The sequence below is a fragment of the Meles meles genome, chromosome 7 (assembly GCF_922984935.1).
Source record: "Meles meles chromosome 7, mMelMel3.1 paternal haplotype, whole genome shotgun sequence".
Taxonomy (NCBI): domain Eukaryota; kingdom Metazoa; phylum Chordata; class Mammalia; order Carnivora; family Mustelidae; genus Meles; species Meles meles.
Window position 1 is genome coordinate 121,063,098 of NC_060072.1, and position 17,566 is coordinate 121,080,663.

Below are 17,566 nucleotides of genomic sequence, written 5' to 3' on the forward strand. Positions count from 1 at the left end.
AAAATGCCTAGAAAAAGGAGGAATGTGAAAGAATACTGCTACCATTCAATTAAAAAAATACAAAGGATTTTCTTTATTAAAACAATGAAGCAGATGATTCAAAACATATGAAACATAACAAAAGGTTGGAGTCAGTTACTCTGAAATCAACAACCAAATGCCCTAGAGACTTTTTCACAATGTTCCGCTCCTAGTGCAACAGCGCCATCAAGTGATATAACATGCTAACACGCTTCAAAGACTACGGAAAAGCTGTTAAATGAATCAAGGGAAACACTTCATTCTCTAAAGTTTGTTAATATTAATCTAAATCTAAAGAGATTCTGATCATCCAAGTTTTTACTTGGAAATTCATACAACTTCCAAGTCATTAAAAACAATACTGGGTTTGGGGGCACTTGGGTGGTTCAGTGGGGTTAAAGCCTCTGCCTTTAGCTCAGGTCATGATCCCAGGGTCCTAGGATGGAGCCCCACATCGGGCTCTCTGCTCAGCAGGGAGCCTGCTTCCCCCTCTCTCTCTGCCTGCCTCTCTGCCTACTTGTGATCTCTCTCTGTCAAATAAAAAGCAAAAAACCAAAAAAACAATACTGGGTTCGATTGTACCAGAACAATGAACAAGTAAGCCGTTTCTAGGTACTTTACACTCAAAGTTAGTTTAGGGGAGGGGGCCTTTCTGAGACACTAAGCCCAATCTCTAACTTGACCTAAGTGGTGGATACATAGGTATACCTAAGATGTGAATACTTTGTACAAAATTTCAATTGTAAGTGTTATAGTTAAATTACAAATTCACTATAAAATGATATGAAACATCAAAGGGAATTTCTAGTAGATTTCATTTCCATGGAGCCCTTCAATAGGCTGAGATAAAATGCCAGGCTTCTAAGATTTTTTTTGACCAACTATTTATTTAATGAAGGAAAAACATATTAACAGTAAAAACACTGTTTCGGACTGAACCTTTAAAAACTGTACAGGCTTAAAAAAATTATACAGATGGACATTAAATTTTAAAACTTTTATGCTACAAATGACACCAAGAAAGTGAAAAGACAACTCACAAAATGGAAGAAGATACTTGCAAATTATATTTGATAAGACACACATACAAAGAACACATAAAGAACTCCTATAACTCAGTAATAAATAACATGTTTAAAAGTGGGTAAAGGATTTAAACAGACATTTCTCCAAAGAAGACATACAAATGCCAATAAGCACATGAAAACATGCTTAAAACCATCAACCATTAGGAAAATGTAAATCAAAATCACCAAAAGATACCACTTCAGACTAGGATGGCTATAAGCAAAAAAGGGACAATAACAAGTGTTTTGAGGATACTGAGAAATTGGAGCCCTCATACATGGCTCATGGGAATCTAAAATAGTGCAGCCACTGTGAAAAAGTCTGGCAATCACTGAAAATGCTAAAAAGTTACCACAGGACATAGCAATTTCACTCCTAGACATACACCGAGAGAAATGAAAACAATGCCCACACAAAAACCTGTACACAAGCAGTCATGTCAACATTACTCCTAGTAGCTAAAAAGTGGAAACAATCCTATTGTCCCTCAACTAATAAATGAGTAACAAAATGTTGCGTGAAATATTATTCGGCCTTAATAAGGAAGAAATTCTAATACATGCTATAACATGGATGAGTTTTGAAAACATGATACTAAGTAAAAGAAGTTAGGTACAAAGGGCATATGTTTTATTTTATTTATATGAAACACTCAGAATAGACAGACCCATAGCAACTAAACATAGGCTGGTGGTTTGTTTGGTTTTTTTTTTTTAAAGATTTTATTTATTTATTTGACAGACAGAGATCACAAGTAGGCAGAGAGGCAGGCAGAGAGAGAGGAAGGGAAGCAGGCTCCCTGCTGAGCCAGAGAGCCCGATGTGGGGCTGGATCCCAGGATCATGACCTGAGCCGAAGGCAGAGGCTTAACCCACTGAGGCACCCAGGCACCCCAAGGCTGGTGGTTTCTTAGGGCGGGAGAAAAGGTGGGCAGAGAAAGTATGGGACTGACTACTAATAGAAGGTTTCTTTGGGCAAGACAAAATGTTTTAAAATTTTATCATAGTGATAGATATTTAGAACACTGAATGTATCACTCACTTCAAAGGTGTGAATTGTACAGTATGTGAATTATAGCTCAATAAAGCCTTTTTTTTTTTTTAAGAAAAGATCCATAAAGAACCTTAAGAATTATCTAGTTTAGTGCTTCCTAAACTAAAATATACAGATTAGGTAAGACAGCCAAATTCTCTACCAGACACTAGCTCTACAAACATATAGGGATCCTTTGCCTTTCAAAAGTTCACATTATATACCACTCTGCTTTTGCTTAAGACCTACAGCTATACCTGGTTTTGCTACCTGGAAGGAATCCAGAGAGGATTTTTCACTTGCACAAAAAAGGTGAAAAGCAAGTATCAGGTTCAGTGTTGGTTTTGCAGCGAGGCAGCTGCAGAGGCGGTGCACACTGGGAGCAGCCAGAGCGGCTCCATCCCCAAGAACTACACTCCACAGATTGACATCAAATCACCGGAGCTTTCAACTGTGTCTGTGAGCATCCATGTCTTAGCTAGATTTATTTCTGGATTCTGTTACTAAGATGTGTTCCAAGTTATCAGAAAAGTCTAAGAAAGGTTTCTTCTTGGTGGTGGGAAAGGTCTGGGTACATTCAAAGACTTCCATATAAATTTATGGTAATTACTTTTTTTTTAATTTTTTTTTAATTTATTTATTTGACAGAGAGAGATCACAAGTAGACAGAGAGGCAGGCAGAGAGAGAGAGAGGGAAGCAGGCTCGCCGCTGAGCAGAGAGCCCGATGTGGGACTCGATCCCAGGACCCTGAGATCATGACCTGAGCCAAGGGCAGCGGCTTAACCCACTGAGCCACCCAGGCGCCCCTGGTAATTACTTTTTTACATCATTTCAACTTAAGAAATATTTCATAGGAACATTCTACTTTTGAGTGGTGGGGGAACCTGTATACAGTCGACCCCTGAACACAAGACTGAACTGTGCACATCCACTTAAATATGGATTTTTTCCCCCAATAAATACAGTACAACACTGTAAATATTATTTTTCTCTCCCTTGTGATTTTTTTTTTTTAATTTATTTGAGAAAGAGAGAGAGAGATCACAAGTAGGCAGAAAGGCAGTCAGAGAGAGGCGGGCAGGAGGAAGCAGACTCCCTGCTGAGTGGAGAGCTCGATGCGGGGCTCCACCCCAGGACCATGGGATCATGACCTGACCAGAAGGCAGAGGCTTTAACCCACTAAGCCACAGGTGCCCCTCCCTTATGATTTTCCTAATAACCTTTTTTTTTCTCTACCCTACTTAACTGTAAGAATATAGTATATAACACATGTAACACACAAAATACATGTTAATCAACTGTTTATGTTAGCAGTAAGGCTTCTGGTCAACAGTAGGCCCTTAGTTAAGTTCTGGGGGAGTCAAGAGTTATACATTAATTTATGTGCAGAAGGTTGGTGCTCCTAACCCCCATGTTGTTCAAGAGTCCACTGTATATATAAAACCTTTGGGCCCTCACAGCCATAGGCACTCAAACAACAAATAGTTTATTCTGATTTTGGTAGCACATTATTTGGTCAGCTCAGGCAGGATAGGCTGGATGAAGGAGGGAATCCTGGCCATAGTAAAGAATCTTAGTCACACAGACGCTCAAAAGGATTCATGTCCTTTGAGGAGGGTGGGGGAGAGAAAATGCCACCCAGAAAGATGCACCTTATCAAAGGGGTCCCACAGATTCTATGTGGACATAGCAAACAGCAGGGGTAGATAAGAGCAAGAACTAAAACGTGTAAAGAATCTCCTTGGCCCTCTCTCCCAAAGTGTCGCAGTTTGTCCCCAAGTCAAGAGGGCTCAAATAACTGCTACTCCTAATACACTAATAACTGGCTACCTGAGAGAACATTCTAGCATGCTCACTCTAGACCCAACCTGCTTTGTTCCCTCTTCCTCCCATTCCCCTTACGGCGATCAGTCATCTCTTTTATTCAAGATGCAATGAATAAAATGAATAAAAGATGGAGATGGGTTTGTGAGCCTATGAGAAAAGGGAAGAGAAGAAATAAGGAAAAAAAGAGAACGAAAAATGGAACGAGAGAAGACTTAATGGCCCTTGACTATTATTTTTACTCTGGCCTCCTTAGGGACCAAGCTATAATCCTCAGGACAACCCAAATAGCGCAGGTAAGGTAGAAAGATTCCTCGGGGTTAAGGACAACAACAAAAGCCCTTCAAAATTAAAGGCTATCCTAATCAATAAAAATATACCGTTTACCAGGAAGCATCAACCTCGTCTGAGACTCTAATTCACCATTTTAAAGATGTGTAAACAGAGTCCTTGCCTTTCCAAGTCACTCGGGAACATAAACAAGACAAGTTTTAGCTAAACACTGAAATCGTTAGAGGAGATTAGAGTACTATTTACACTAGAAAAGTAGACAGATGAGACATCTGTTCTTACATAAATTAGAGATTTTTCTAAAACTCAGCTCATCTGAAATGTGTATGAAATATGGAAATGCCAGTAAAGAGTTAACAGTCCATGCTACTTGTAAACTCCACTGCTGAACAGACTGCCCTCTATCAGCCAAACCATACTTAATATCTCTTTTATCGTTTTCAGTGAGAAAACTTACTAGAGAAATAAAAATTTAATGGCCTCAAACAAATCCCTATGAGTGTATCTGAAGCAACGGCAACAGCGCTAGCCAAGTGCTCCATGTGCTTCCCTACATTTTCCAAATGTCATCGTTGTCATCCTGGGCTTTGGGCTGAGTGAAAACGATGTGTAACTTTTTGTCCAAGGTACCCAGGAATGAGCTGAGGTCACACACTGTCCTTTCATGCCATGGCAATTCTGGAAGTAATGGCAATGACATAAGATGAAGTCTGTAAACTTCATTTTTCAGAGTAAATGCCAATGTTGCATAAGGTTCGAATGGAGCTACCAAAATCAATCCAGATTTGATGCAAGGTAAATTACAGCAGAAGCCACAAGTGAAAAGTAAACAGAGAGCTAATCCAAACAGGGAAAATTTTCAAAATCTATTTATTAATATTATTAACCACAATTTATTTTAAAAATACAGAGGGGTGCCTGGCTGACTCAGAACACTCTTGGTCTCAGGGCCATGAGTTCAAGTCCCACACTGGGCATTTACAAAAATAAAAATAAAGAAAGAAGAAGAAGAAAAGGAAAAATTCCTTAAAACATATCAAAATTTACCAGAAAAATATTGCCACAAATTAAAATTTTGGCCATTTTGCTGTGATTTTAAAAATATGAAATGAGAGGGCACCTGGGTGCCTCAGTCGTTGCGTGTCTACCTTCAGCTCAGGTCATGATCCCAGAGTCCTGGGATCAAGCCCCACATCAGGCTCCCTGCTCAGCAGGAAGCCTGCTTCTCCCTCTCTCACTCCCCTGCTTATGTTCCCTCTCTCATTGTGTCTCTGTTAAATAAATAAATAAAATCTTAAAAAAAAAATTAAGAAATGAGGGGCGCCTAGGTGGTTCTGTGGGTTGAGCCTCTGCCTTCAGCTCAGGTCATGATCTCAGGGTCCTGGGATCAAGCCCTGCATCGGGCTCTCTGCTTGGTGGGGAGCCTGCTTCCCCCACCCCCTGCCTCTCTGCCTCTCTGTGATCTCTGTGTCAAATAAATAAATAAAATCTTTTAAAAAAAAATAATAAAAATACAAAATGAACCCAAAACAAGAAATGAAGAAGGGAGCATAGGGGAGAACATACTCTGAGAACACTAAGAGGCAGAAGATTAAAAGAAGACACTGAAAAAAGTGATTAGTGAGAATACGGTAGCTGGAAATAAGCAAAGGAGATGTTAGGAGTACCTAAAAAAGAAAACCAAAACAAGAGAACAGAACAATTATCTATTTATACTTAAAGATGAAAATCAGGAAAACTTCCCTGAAGTATTCAATATGAACACTGAAAGAGCATGGAGAATGGTCAACAACATCGAAGCATCTCCATCCTGGATCTCCACTGGATTTACTAGAGAAAGAGTTTCGGGCAGCCATATGAATGACCAAGTCAATCACACAGGAGAAAAAGAAAAAGGCAGGCTGGCCTACAGCTTCTCCACAGTAACACCAAATGTCTGATGACACTGGGGTAACTCCAATAAGGTATTTAAGGGAAAAAGTATGAGCCATGAATCCTACAACTAGTTAAGCTGTCCTTCAAGAAAGAAATCCATAGACACATCACTGAATGTACAAGAGCTCAAGGGTTATTTTTTCCCAAGAACTCTTCTTGAGAAAATTATTGGAAGATGAACTTCAGCAAACCAAGAGGTAACTAAGAAAACCAGAGAAACAGGGCTGGCCAGGAACATGGAATATTTTAAACTGTAGAACTAAGACAAAACAAACCAGGGGGTTAGAGTGACAAATGAGGATGCGTTATCAACATGGAGACAAAACAGGGAGGGCGGAAGGAAGAGAAGAGAAAAGGGGAAGTCTGGTAAGTTTGCTGCTTGCCTGCCCATAGTGCTGCAAGAGAATTAACACTGAAAGCTGACATACCAAATGACACAAGTCTGAGCACACTTAACACTGAAAAAGGAAAATGTTAAGGAAGGTAACATTACAGACTGACACCAGGTGGGTAAGGAGAGAAAGAAAGGAAGAGAACACAAGCTAATTTCATCATCACTTCTGGCAGGAAAAACAAAGATTATCTAAATAAATGACCATGAAGTAAACCTACAATTATGAAGGTAACTACTAAAATAAAAATACAAACCTTCCTCAAATCAGAAAATACAAATACCCATATATGTAAGGCAAATAAAACAATACAGATTACATAATGAAAGACTTTTAAAAAATAAAACCAAAAAGACAAATAATATAACAGAACTTGGACCAATCATATCTATCTTATCAAAAAGTAAACAGGGTGCCCAGGTGGCTCAGTCGTTAAGCATCTGCCTTCAGCTCAGGTCATGATCCCGGGGTCCTGTATTGAGCCCCACGTCAGGCTCCCTGCTCAGCCAGGGGTTTGCTTCTCCCTTTGTTCCTCCCCCCTACCTCCACTTCTGGCTCATGATCTAATAAAAAAAAAAAAAATGTAAATAGCCTAACTTAATGATAAGAAACATATTTTTCAGAAAAGACATCAAAGTAAAACTCAATTTCAGAATATATGAGAGACTCAACTAAAATAAAGTGATTCTGAAATACTGAATATAGAAGGTCTGTATAGAAGGTCAAAAGCATATGAGAAAAAGAAATTAATACCAGATAAGGTAGTATCAGGCCAAAAAAGCATTAAGACAAAGAATGACACTTTATAGTGATAAAAGGCTCAATCCACAGTGAGGTGTAAGTTTTATCTTCATACTAAATAACAACAGTAACATTCAAAAAGCTGAAATCATAGCAGTTATTAGGAAAACACCACACATCAACAGCAGTCTTTAATTCACCTTAGTCCAGAACCCCTGGGTAGAGGAAAAAAAACATCAAGAAAATGGACAAACTTAATAAATGTTATTTAATACTGTAAATTTCCCTGATCAATACATTTAACTCTGTACCATAAAAACAAAGAATGTAACCTTTAAAAAAAAAAAAAAAATGCTTGGGGGGGAGGGGCATCCCCCACCTGGGTGGCTTAGTCAATTAAGTGTCTAACTCTTGGTTTTGGCTCAGGCCATGATCTCATGGGTCATGGGATGGAGCCCAGCATTGGGTTCCCAGCTCAGTACAGAGTCTGCTTGAAGATTCTCCTTCTCTGTCCTGTCCCGCCCCACCCCTACATGCTCTCCCTCTAAAATAAATAAATAAATCTTAATAAATAAATAAATCTTAAAAAAAAAATGCTTGTGGAATATTCACGAAGACTGACTGCATAATAGGTCATAAAGAAAATTTCCAAAAAATCCAAAAAGTCTAGGCTGTATTTTTTAATCATAATGTAGTAAAAATATGAATTATTACCCAAGTCAGATAAGAAAACAGAATAAAAAAAGTCCCACTATCTGGAAGTTTTAAATCTCTCTCAGATACCTCCTTAGGGAACAAAATGAAACTTAAAACTAAAATTGGAGAATTTCTAAAAAACAAAAATAGAAATCACCACATGTCAGAACTACAATATACAGCTAAGACCATTCTCAAGACAATATGTTAAATGCCAAAAAAGTAACAAAATGAATGAACGAAAACAAGAGAGAAGGAATTGGTAAAGATCAAAAGCCAAAAATAGTAAGTCAAAAAAATAGTAAAACAGTAGAAAAAATTATAATTTGGAAGCTGGTTTTTTGGTAGGAAAAACAAAAATGGATAAACCTCTCGCTGACATGCTTAAGAGGAGAAAAAAGAAAAGGGAAGTACAAACACAGCGTTGTCTGTAATGACAGACTGGAATGTCCAAAATGGTTAAATATAGTACACCCATAAATAGAAACACTGCAGCTTTAAAAGAACAAGGGAAATCTTTATATATGGATATGAAAGCTCTCCAAGATATATTATTAATGAAAATAGTAATGTTCAAAATGACAGGTACAGTAAGTTGCCCTTGTATAAAAAACAAGAAATACAAGAATTTCTAATTACATTTTCTTGTACATGAAAAAGAAACTAAGAAGGATATACAAGAATCAAGACAGGGGTTTCCAAATGGAAAAAGTGGAAACTAAGTATAAGGAGACAAGGATGGAAAGGATACTTTTCAGCACAGTGTTCGATACTTCTGCATTTTGAGCCTATAAATGCCACACTTATTTTTTAAAATGAAATTTTAGATTTGCAATGACCAATATTAATTCATCAAATATTTTCAAGCACTTACCAGAACTATACGTGTTGAAAATATAAAAAATGAAAAGATCCAGAACTCTCTTTTTTATTTTTTAAGTAATCTCCACACCTAATGTGGGGCTCAAATTTACAATCCAAGATCAAGGGTTGCATGCTCTACCACTGAGCCAACCAGGTGCTGCAAGAACTCCCAAAAACTCCCCCTTTTTTTCCTTCCACATCTTACCCTTTTATTTTTTATCTTTTTTATTAACATATAATGTATTATTTGCTTCAGGAATACAGGTCTGTGGAATCATCAATCTTACACAATTCCCAGCACTCACCACAGCACATACCCTCCCCAATGGGTTATAGACATTGGGGAAGAACTCCCTTTTAAAGAGCCTGTAGTTTATACAGTTTGGTAAGGATACAGGTGGCAAAGCAATATTGGGAAATGTGCCTGATTCTTCATACAAAGACGTTATGTTAAAAGTGCTATGAGAGCATCTATATGTACATAATGGCAATGAAGATGGCTGTTCAGAGAAGATAGCTCTTAGCCTAAGATTTAAAGGGTGAGCCCGAAATTTTCTGTGGAAAAATAAAGATTATCCCAGACAGATTAGAAGACAGAGGCTTGGAAGCAGAGAGAGGAAAGGGTATTGAAGAAATCAGGATTTTGCAAGAGAAGAGTGGACAGAATTCTGTCTAAAGCTGAAAGGGGGCTAGATAAGATAAGGCATTAAATACCATGGTATGTAATTTTATCACCTTCTACCTGTTGGATATTATGCTGAGTGCTGGAGATAAAGAAGTAAACATGGCCTCCTCCCTGCAGCTTATTTAGTCTAGAGGACAACGTCCAGAGAAACAAGAAAGCAGTTTTTGCAACACTTTTCCCGTCTCTAGCTCTTTGCACATACTCAGCTGCCTCCACAAGAATGCTCTCTCTACACTCCTCTTCCCCAGCCATCCCTGCCTAGCTAATTCCCTTCTCAAGACTTACATTAAATGACCTTTGTTCCAGGCAGTCTTCTCAGACTCCCCAGACTAAATCAATCAATTCCACTTGCTATATACTTCAAACCATGCTGTTTTGATTCTTCTTGGTAAATGCACTTAGAAGTCTTTGTCTTTCTTCTTTCTAAACTGTAAGCTTTGTGAATACAAGAGCCTAATCTGTCTGTTTACCACTGTATCTCTAACACTAATCCAGCACAGAATATAGGAGATTCTTAATGAGTAGTTAATAAATAAATAAATTTTAGAACATAATTTAATCTTTCCTGATCACTCAGGTATATTATAAAAAAAAAAAACCTGAAGGACTGAATTTATACATTTCAGGTATATAAGACTACATATAGGTCTCTTCCTCATGGCTCTAGCGTACTATACGCTTGTCTCTTTACTTTTTCCCTCTCCTCTCAAACCGTAAATTGTCACTTCCTACTACCTTAAGTCTACATTTCCAGCAGATTCCAAGTACATCTAATTTGCAGGTATTTGATGAGCTAAGCAGATAAACTGAGTTATAAAGGATACAACCAGCAAAGACCAAATAATAATATGCAGTTTTTGAGGGCCTTCTTGGGGAGTGGGCTGTCAGAGGAGGGGAAGGGTGTGGTGGAACAGGACAGAGTAGGGATGAAGGGAGAAAGGATGCTCTTTTATAAGCAAACTATTTAATCATCACTGCATGATTTCTTTTGTAAACAAAGCCTTTTATTTTGCTAACTTTGGATTATTCTGTGTTATATTAAGTTCAAATAATTGTTAATACCTATTTCTTCATTCAAATAGAGTTGAAAAAAATCTGAAAATAAATTTCCATTGTATAAGAAGAGAACCACTTAAAAAAAATCAGTCCAAGATACTGAGGAAGAAGTATCTGAATTTTCATCAATAAGAGGCATACTCTTTTTCCCACTTACAAATACATGAAAGTGGGATGTGTCTCAAAATTAAGGGCTTAACAATAACGGCAATATTTTTTCTTAGTTTTACATAGAAAAATGGTGCACTTCCTAACTGATGGCACCTTAGATTTGATGAAATCAAATGCATATTATAAAAATATTCATGTACATGACTTTCTCAACTACAGAATGCTTAATTATTATTATTAATACATTCCATCTCTCTTATCCCACTAAGATGAAAAATCAAATGCTCATACTAATGATGCTGGCAAGAGGCAAAAACCAGTATGAAAGAAAAAGAAGTAGCGATTTGGTTTCACTGAAAAACCTTGTATCAACAGATTATGGGCCTCCACCAACAAATGGACCTAATGAAAACTTTGCTTAAGAAACCTTTAGTGAAATTCCTCAGAACCCTTACTTTCTGGGGAAGTATCTACATTAGCTATGTGGTATGTAATCATCATAACAGTGAACAAAATTACTTAATTACTCACTGTTGAATAAACAGAAAAACATCTCCTCCAGGTTCTTAGGTCAATAGACTGAGTGGTCCTCCGTATTTCGGGTTAAGTTAGTGCAATTTACAGCATTATTATTCTCTAAAAGCATTATGCAACTAAATATGCTGCTTGAATTACCAGCAACATAATCACGAATATAACTTTCAATTCTAAACTATCATAATTACAAAAATATGGAACTTTTCATTTAGATCAACTGCAAAAATTAGAAACATTAAATTAGTCTGATCCTTATACAAAATAAAAACTCTCCAAAAAACTTATATACCTTTTGTTATTTTCTTCTTCTCAGAGGCAAAAATGTAAACCAACTGCTTCTAGAAATGATTAAGTTATTACTACTTTTAGGTTGCTATTATTCTCAAACATTTTCTCTTCAAATAACAGATAAGCATCAGAAGAAATACTTCCACTAAAACTAATGAACAAAAGAACAGAAATCAACGAGAAAAAAGTTCTAGAAAATATGCTAAAACTAATAATGTCTATTGACAAGAGATGTTTTTAAAGAGATAGCTGAGTAAGAACATTTATCTTACAATCAACACTACAGCGTAAAAACACTAACAAATTACTTTTAGGTTTTTAGTACCTACCTTTGTCTGGGAACTATAAAGAGTGCCCGTACCAACTTCTTCCTATTCGCTTTTGTATTCATGTTCATGCAAAAATCCATTGCTGCCTAAAGGAGAAAAAGCAAACTTTTTTTTTTTTTCAATTTAGCTAATGAAAGCAGAAACCATGCATGCTACAAAGGACTTCTACTTGTTCCTAAGCATTTCAAAATAGTTTTAGAACACTAGCATTGTAAGCATATGCCAAACTAAAAGATCACTGAAGCTTAAAGTCTTCTTTCTTTTTAGATCTTAAAATACATGTCTCATAAACTTTTTAATTGCAACCTCGTGTTACAAACAGAAACCCAAGTGAGTAGACTGAAGACCTGCCATGAATTGTTTGGCAAATATTTATATGAAATGGCAATTAATGCCTCTGAGCTCACTGAAGTCAAGTAAATCAACATTAATATTGGAAAAATATTCTGACAGAATTAGAAAGTAGCAAGAAAAGTTACCAGAAACCAAGAAAATTATTGCCACTAATCAGGATAATCAAAAAAGAACAGAGATAAACTAGAAATGAGAGAAAGGTATATATTATTCTCAGGAACATGTAAAAATAAGTGCCTAAGCATTGACTAAAAAGGTTTAGTTTAGCGTCAACAGTCAGATTTGACAACTTAAAGAAAAAACATCACAGGATTGCAATAAATACCCACACCTGTTATCTAGTGCAGCAATCTACCATTCCATACAGCAAGAACAAAAGAAGTGTTCAGTATTTCATCACTATATCTGACAATTAAGCATAAAAGAAAAGCTGAGAGAGGTATGTGTTCTAGGAAGCCAGTGGAAAGCAAAAACATGAGTAACTGTATTTTTTAAACATAGGCATGTATATTTTAAAATGTTAAAGATTTTCAGTATATTTGGTTTAAGAAAAATAAGAAGTTACACTTTTAAAAGGAATAAACTACCTTTAAATATACTTCTGAGGATTTCAAATATTGTCCTTCCATAGGTTCACATGTAATATAATGATTATTTTATCATTAATCCCAATCCTTAGTTTCTTGATTAACAGATGCACATAAAGGATCCACAGGTTCCAGATCTATTAAGGATTTCTACGCTTCACTATTGACAAAACGCACTGAAATATCTCTCATTTGGTTAAATCTTTTGAGGAAATGGCACAACTAACACTGATTAGATTCAAACCTGGGACACTAACTCATATTCCAAGTATTCACCAAGATCAAAACTGTACATCAACATTAGTCAAGACAGTAAAATCAATTTAGAATTTTCTAAATCAATATATCAATGTATAATTGATACACTGAGTATAATTAATGTTATTAAAGCTTACATTTTATAACATTAAAGCTTCTCATAGCAAATTAAAATAACAAAGAGAAAATACAATAAATTTCCTATAATCAATTCACCCATTTTCAACATTGAAAAATTCTGGACCTAATAAATAGAAACCCTAAAGTCAGGCACTCAGAAAATAAAAGAGGTTAACAACTGGGAAAGTTCGCATACAGACATGCACACACTCCCAAATCAACATTTTTGAAAATATTAAGAAACATTTTAAAAGGCCAATAATGGCTTATGTTTCACTACAAATTAGAAAACATGAAAAATAAAATATATTTCAGTGATTACTTTAGAACACTGTCCTTTAAAATATGTAAATACTTTGCATGTTCTACCTAAATAAATTTTAGAAAGACAGAAAAAGCAATAATCACTTCACCTAGTACAAGAATCAAAGGCCAGTTAGGTGGGGGGAAAAAAAACCTACAATATTCAAAACTCTCCACAGATCAGGAGTCCTTATAAAGCATGCCAATGCCTAACACACAGTAGGGGTTCTACTACTGTAAGTATATAGAATAAATAAAAGACAAGATGAGTAGAAAGTTGTTAGAATTATTAAACTTCAGAAAATTAAAAAGAGAAAAGTTTCATATGTATATTATTCTTAGATTTAACCAGTCCTGTCCTTTTGGGAGAAATGGAAGCAGAGAGTCTCTCTGGCGGCATCTACCTGCCTGAGGAACAACTGCTGATTGGCAACTCAGTAAGGAGTATTCTGAAAACATGTTTCAAAACATTTTGGGTCAATGAAAGTTCAATAATCATTTCTTATTTTATTAAGTAAAAATAAATTCTTAGGATCATCAAAAGTATGTAGAAATAAACATTAATAAAAAATAATAAACAAACATCACCATGAAAGACATTACTCACAGAAGTTACCCAGAAGAAATCTTCACTCTGGTTTCTATAGTGCTACATAATTACTGAATTCAAAGAATTCTTGGATTTTTCTGTTTCCCAAATACTTTTCTCTTTAAGCCACTTGGACATCTGTGAGTGTATATGGAAGAAATTCTTTTCATGAGGACACTAACTCCCCAGAGGAACAAACTGGGGTCCAATAGGGAGGAGTGGCCCATGTGACCCTCAGAGGGCAACTCAGAATTTACTATACAGTCATTACTGGCAATAACTCTTAATACTGAACAGCACACTAGAGGATACCTTCCAATGCAGACTCATTACAATAATGCTACTATATACAAAACTGATGAGTTCCTTCTCACCTTCAAGTTTCATGATACAACTCAAAATGCGGTATGGGGATGAAGCAGGAGTGTCAAGGTATCTCTCTATCATCCTCTGTTTATGTCACATGAATAAATACATGAAAATTTGGCAGAGGAAATATTCAGTCATATTTCAAACTTGCTAGTAAGTTTTTGAAAACTGTACAATGACCTAATCACTCCAAGAAGCCAATTTGGAAACAGTTTCAAGCCTACTTGATTACATGAATACATGTGAAATACATCTAAATTATTTAAAGGAGGACTAAACGAGCTCAAAGTTGAAAAATAACTTAACTTCTGTGGTTCTCCACAGGAGACTGTCAAAGCATTATGGGAAAAAAATGATTATATTATACTTTGACCAAAAAAAAAAAAAAAAAAAATGGCTTAAAGCAAGTTTTCAAACTTTGGGTCTCAGAAGCCCTTTACCTGAAAGAACTTTGTTTACATGGGTTACATTTATCATCATTTACTGTATTAGAAATTAAAATTGAGAGACTTTTAAAATATCATTTCACTCAAAAATACCAATAAATCTATTAGTTGTTACTTGTTTTTGGAAGTAACTATATACTTTTCAAGATGAAAAAAATTTAGTGCCAAAGTGGTACCTTTTTAGATAACAGCTAGATTTTCATATCTACTTATACATTCAGTCTGTCATGATGTGTTTTGTTTTTTAGGATGAAGTAAATAAAGAAAATCCAACTTCACATATATACATAGCTAGAAAAGGGAGGTGTACTTTAGTATACTTTCCACTAATTGTAGATATTCTCTGATACTACCCCAAAACTTGACAAATAGTAGTTTCCTAACGGTTAGTTGCAATGTGGAACCAAAACCATATAAATCAATTTTTCATGCTACATTAAAATCCACTAGTCTAACTTACACTTTTGAGTGAATCTTTAACATCCAAGCAAGATTCTGTGAACACTGTCTCGTGGTCATTTAGAACAATGGTTCACTGAGTGATGCAGGTCTTCCAGAAACATAATTTTATATATTTAAAATTACATTATTTAATATTATTGCCAATCTCATCAGGAAAGTCTCATCAATGAATCTCTTCAGAAAACAATTGGGAAGGTATCAAGCTTGTCGTGGTAGACCTGAGTTTCCCAAAATTCTAACTTTTGTTGAAAACTCTAATTCATTCATTGGTAATAAATACTTTGTTACTGTCCTTGAAGTGACAGGATCACCCTGTTCATGTTGGAAAACTGTCTGCTAAATACCCAAGTCTGAATAAACAGTTTGTCCATCACTTCTTTCAAGTAAAAATGGTATTCTACGAAAAAAGCAACTAGTTTAGCTTGAAACTTAATCACACAACTGGATTTTCCCAAGATAACCTTGAGAAAGCAGAAGTGCCTTATATGGAAGTCCCATTTTTTCAGATTAAAAGGATGTGCATTCAAAGATCGAAATGAAATAAGATCACAAATTTTTATAGTCATCAAGGAGATTCTTAAGTGAAAGTAGCACCCTCTTTTTAATTGCAAATCATGGCAGTGAAGAATACAAAGGCTACTAGCACAGTTTTCACCCACTCATGCTAAATTCCCAGTTGCTTTTTCAAATGTCAAAAACAATGCAAAGGCAAGGCTAGTGGGGGGGGGAACCCTAGTTTTGGTATGAAAAGAGTTTTAACTTTACAGACCTCATGAAAGAGCCTCAGAAGACTCCAGGAACTGATAAAGCATACTTTAAGAATTTCGGGTCTAAAACCATATTTTCCAAACTGTGGGGTCCTTATATGAAGGGAAGAAGCATCAAGCCAATTCTAGACACAGTTTCACACTAAAAGATAACATCTACAAATTGGCTCCAATTTTCTATGTCTATTTTGGATTCCCATATAAGAGTCCACTTGAAGACATAGCTCATCCTATGGCTAAAACTGTCCAAAACCCACAGGCATTCCTAATTAGAGCTATCCCACAAGGTCTATGTGCTTGCATAAAGTTAAACCATGACAATTATACCTTGTCTATCAGATCTCGGTTGACACAGTTGGGCAACTGCTGGAGGAAAGCATCTACTATGAGCTTGAGATGAGATCCAGTGCTGGCTTCTTCATCCTCTTGTTCTAACATAAAATTATTTTTTAAATAGGTTAAAAAAATACAAAGAGACAATACAGACAAGAATAGAAACACTCAATTATAAGTTATTTGGCAAATAGATAATCTGGAGTTTTTATGAAAAAATGGAAGCCCTTTTATGAAAACATTTTTATGAAAAATGGAAGCTATTGCCCTAGTATGTGGGTATATCTAGAATCAGAACCCAAAGACACTATAGGCTTTCAGGTATCAAATATGAAAAGGCAAACTTTTGCATTAGACACAAAAACTCAAACATAAATTGCATGTAGTTTTATAGTAAATTTGTTATTTTTATCTGCTGAGCATCCTGCCCCCATGTCTTCAAGTATTAACAGCTCTCCCATCACTTACTTGCCTTTGAAGGCAACCCATCGGATTCTGATAGGGAAGGGCACAGCCAAAGCACAGCACATTGCCTTCCTCTTAGGCACAGGCAACCACTAGCCAAATCCTTCCATGACACTTATGTCTAGACACTGAGAGAGACTCTCTTGTCCTTTGATGTTAACAGCTGATAGGACCTGGGCCTAGGGCAGTCTCCAACCATGCCCACCCTCCCTTCATGACATGGAGAAAAGAAAATCTGCAGTAGGGATGCCTGGGTGGCTCAGTCGGTTAACCGGCTGCCTTCGGCTCAGGTCATGATCCCAGCGCCCTGGGATCAAGTCCCACATCGGACACCTTGCTCCGCAGGGAGCCTGCTTCTCCCTCTGCCTCTGCCTGCCTGTACTCTATCTCTCTGACAAATAAATAAATAAAATCTTTAAAAAAAAAAAAAGGAAAATCTGCAGTAGGAAACAATGAAGACAATAGAGAAGTAAGCAATACTGACAAAAGGTATCCTTCTAATAAAAAAAACCCCAGCTAATAAGTGGATAAAGATGTGGGGAGGGGTGTGTGTGTGTGTGTGTGTGTGTGTGTGTGTGTATATGAAATACTACTAATAGCCATAAAAAGAATGACATATTGCCATTTGCAACAACATGGATG

The 17,566-nt window shown here is 36.3% G+C and overlaps 1 protein-coding gene across 2 annotated transcripts in view; it reads right to left on the minus strand.

Annotated features, from left to right (window-relative positions):
* UPF2 (UPF2 regulator of nonsense mediated mRNA decay) overlaps positions 1-17,566 on the minus strand; it is a 110,854-nt gene that overhangs the window by 57,555 nt on the left and 35,733 nt on the right. For both annotated transcript variants that reach the window (XM_046012479.1, XM_046012480.1), the window contains exons 7-8: positions 16,454-16,557; positions 11,872-11,957 (exon numbers count right to left, since the gene is read on the minus strand). In XM_046012479.1, coding sequence (XP_045868435.1) covers positions 11,872-11,957; positions 16,454-16,557 — 190 coding nt within the window. The remainder of the gene's footprint in view (positions 1-11,871; positions 11,958-16,453; positions 16,558-17,566) is intronic.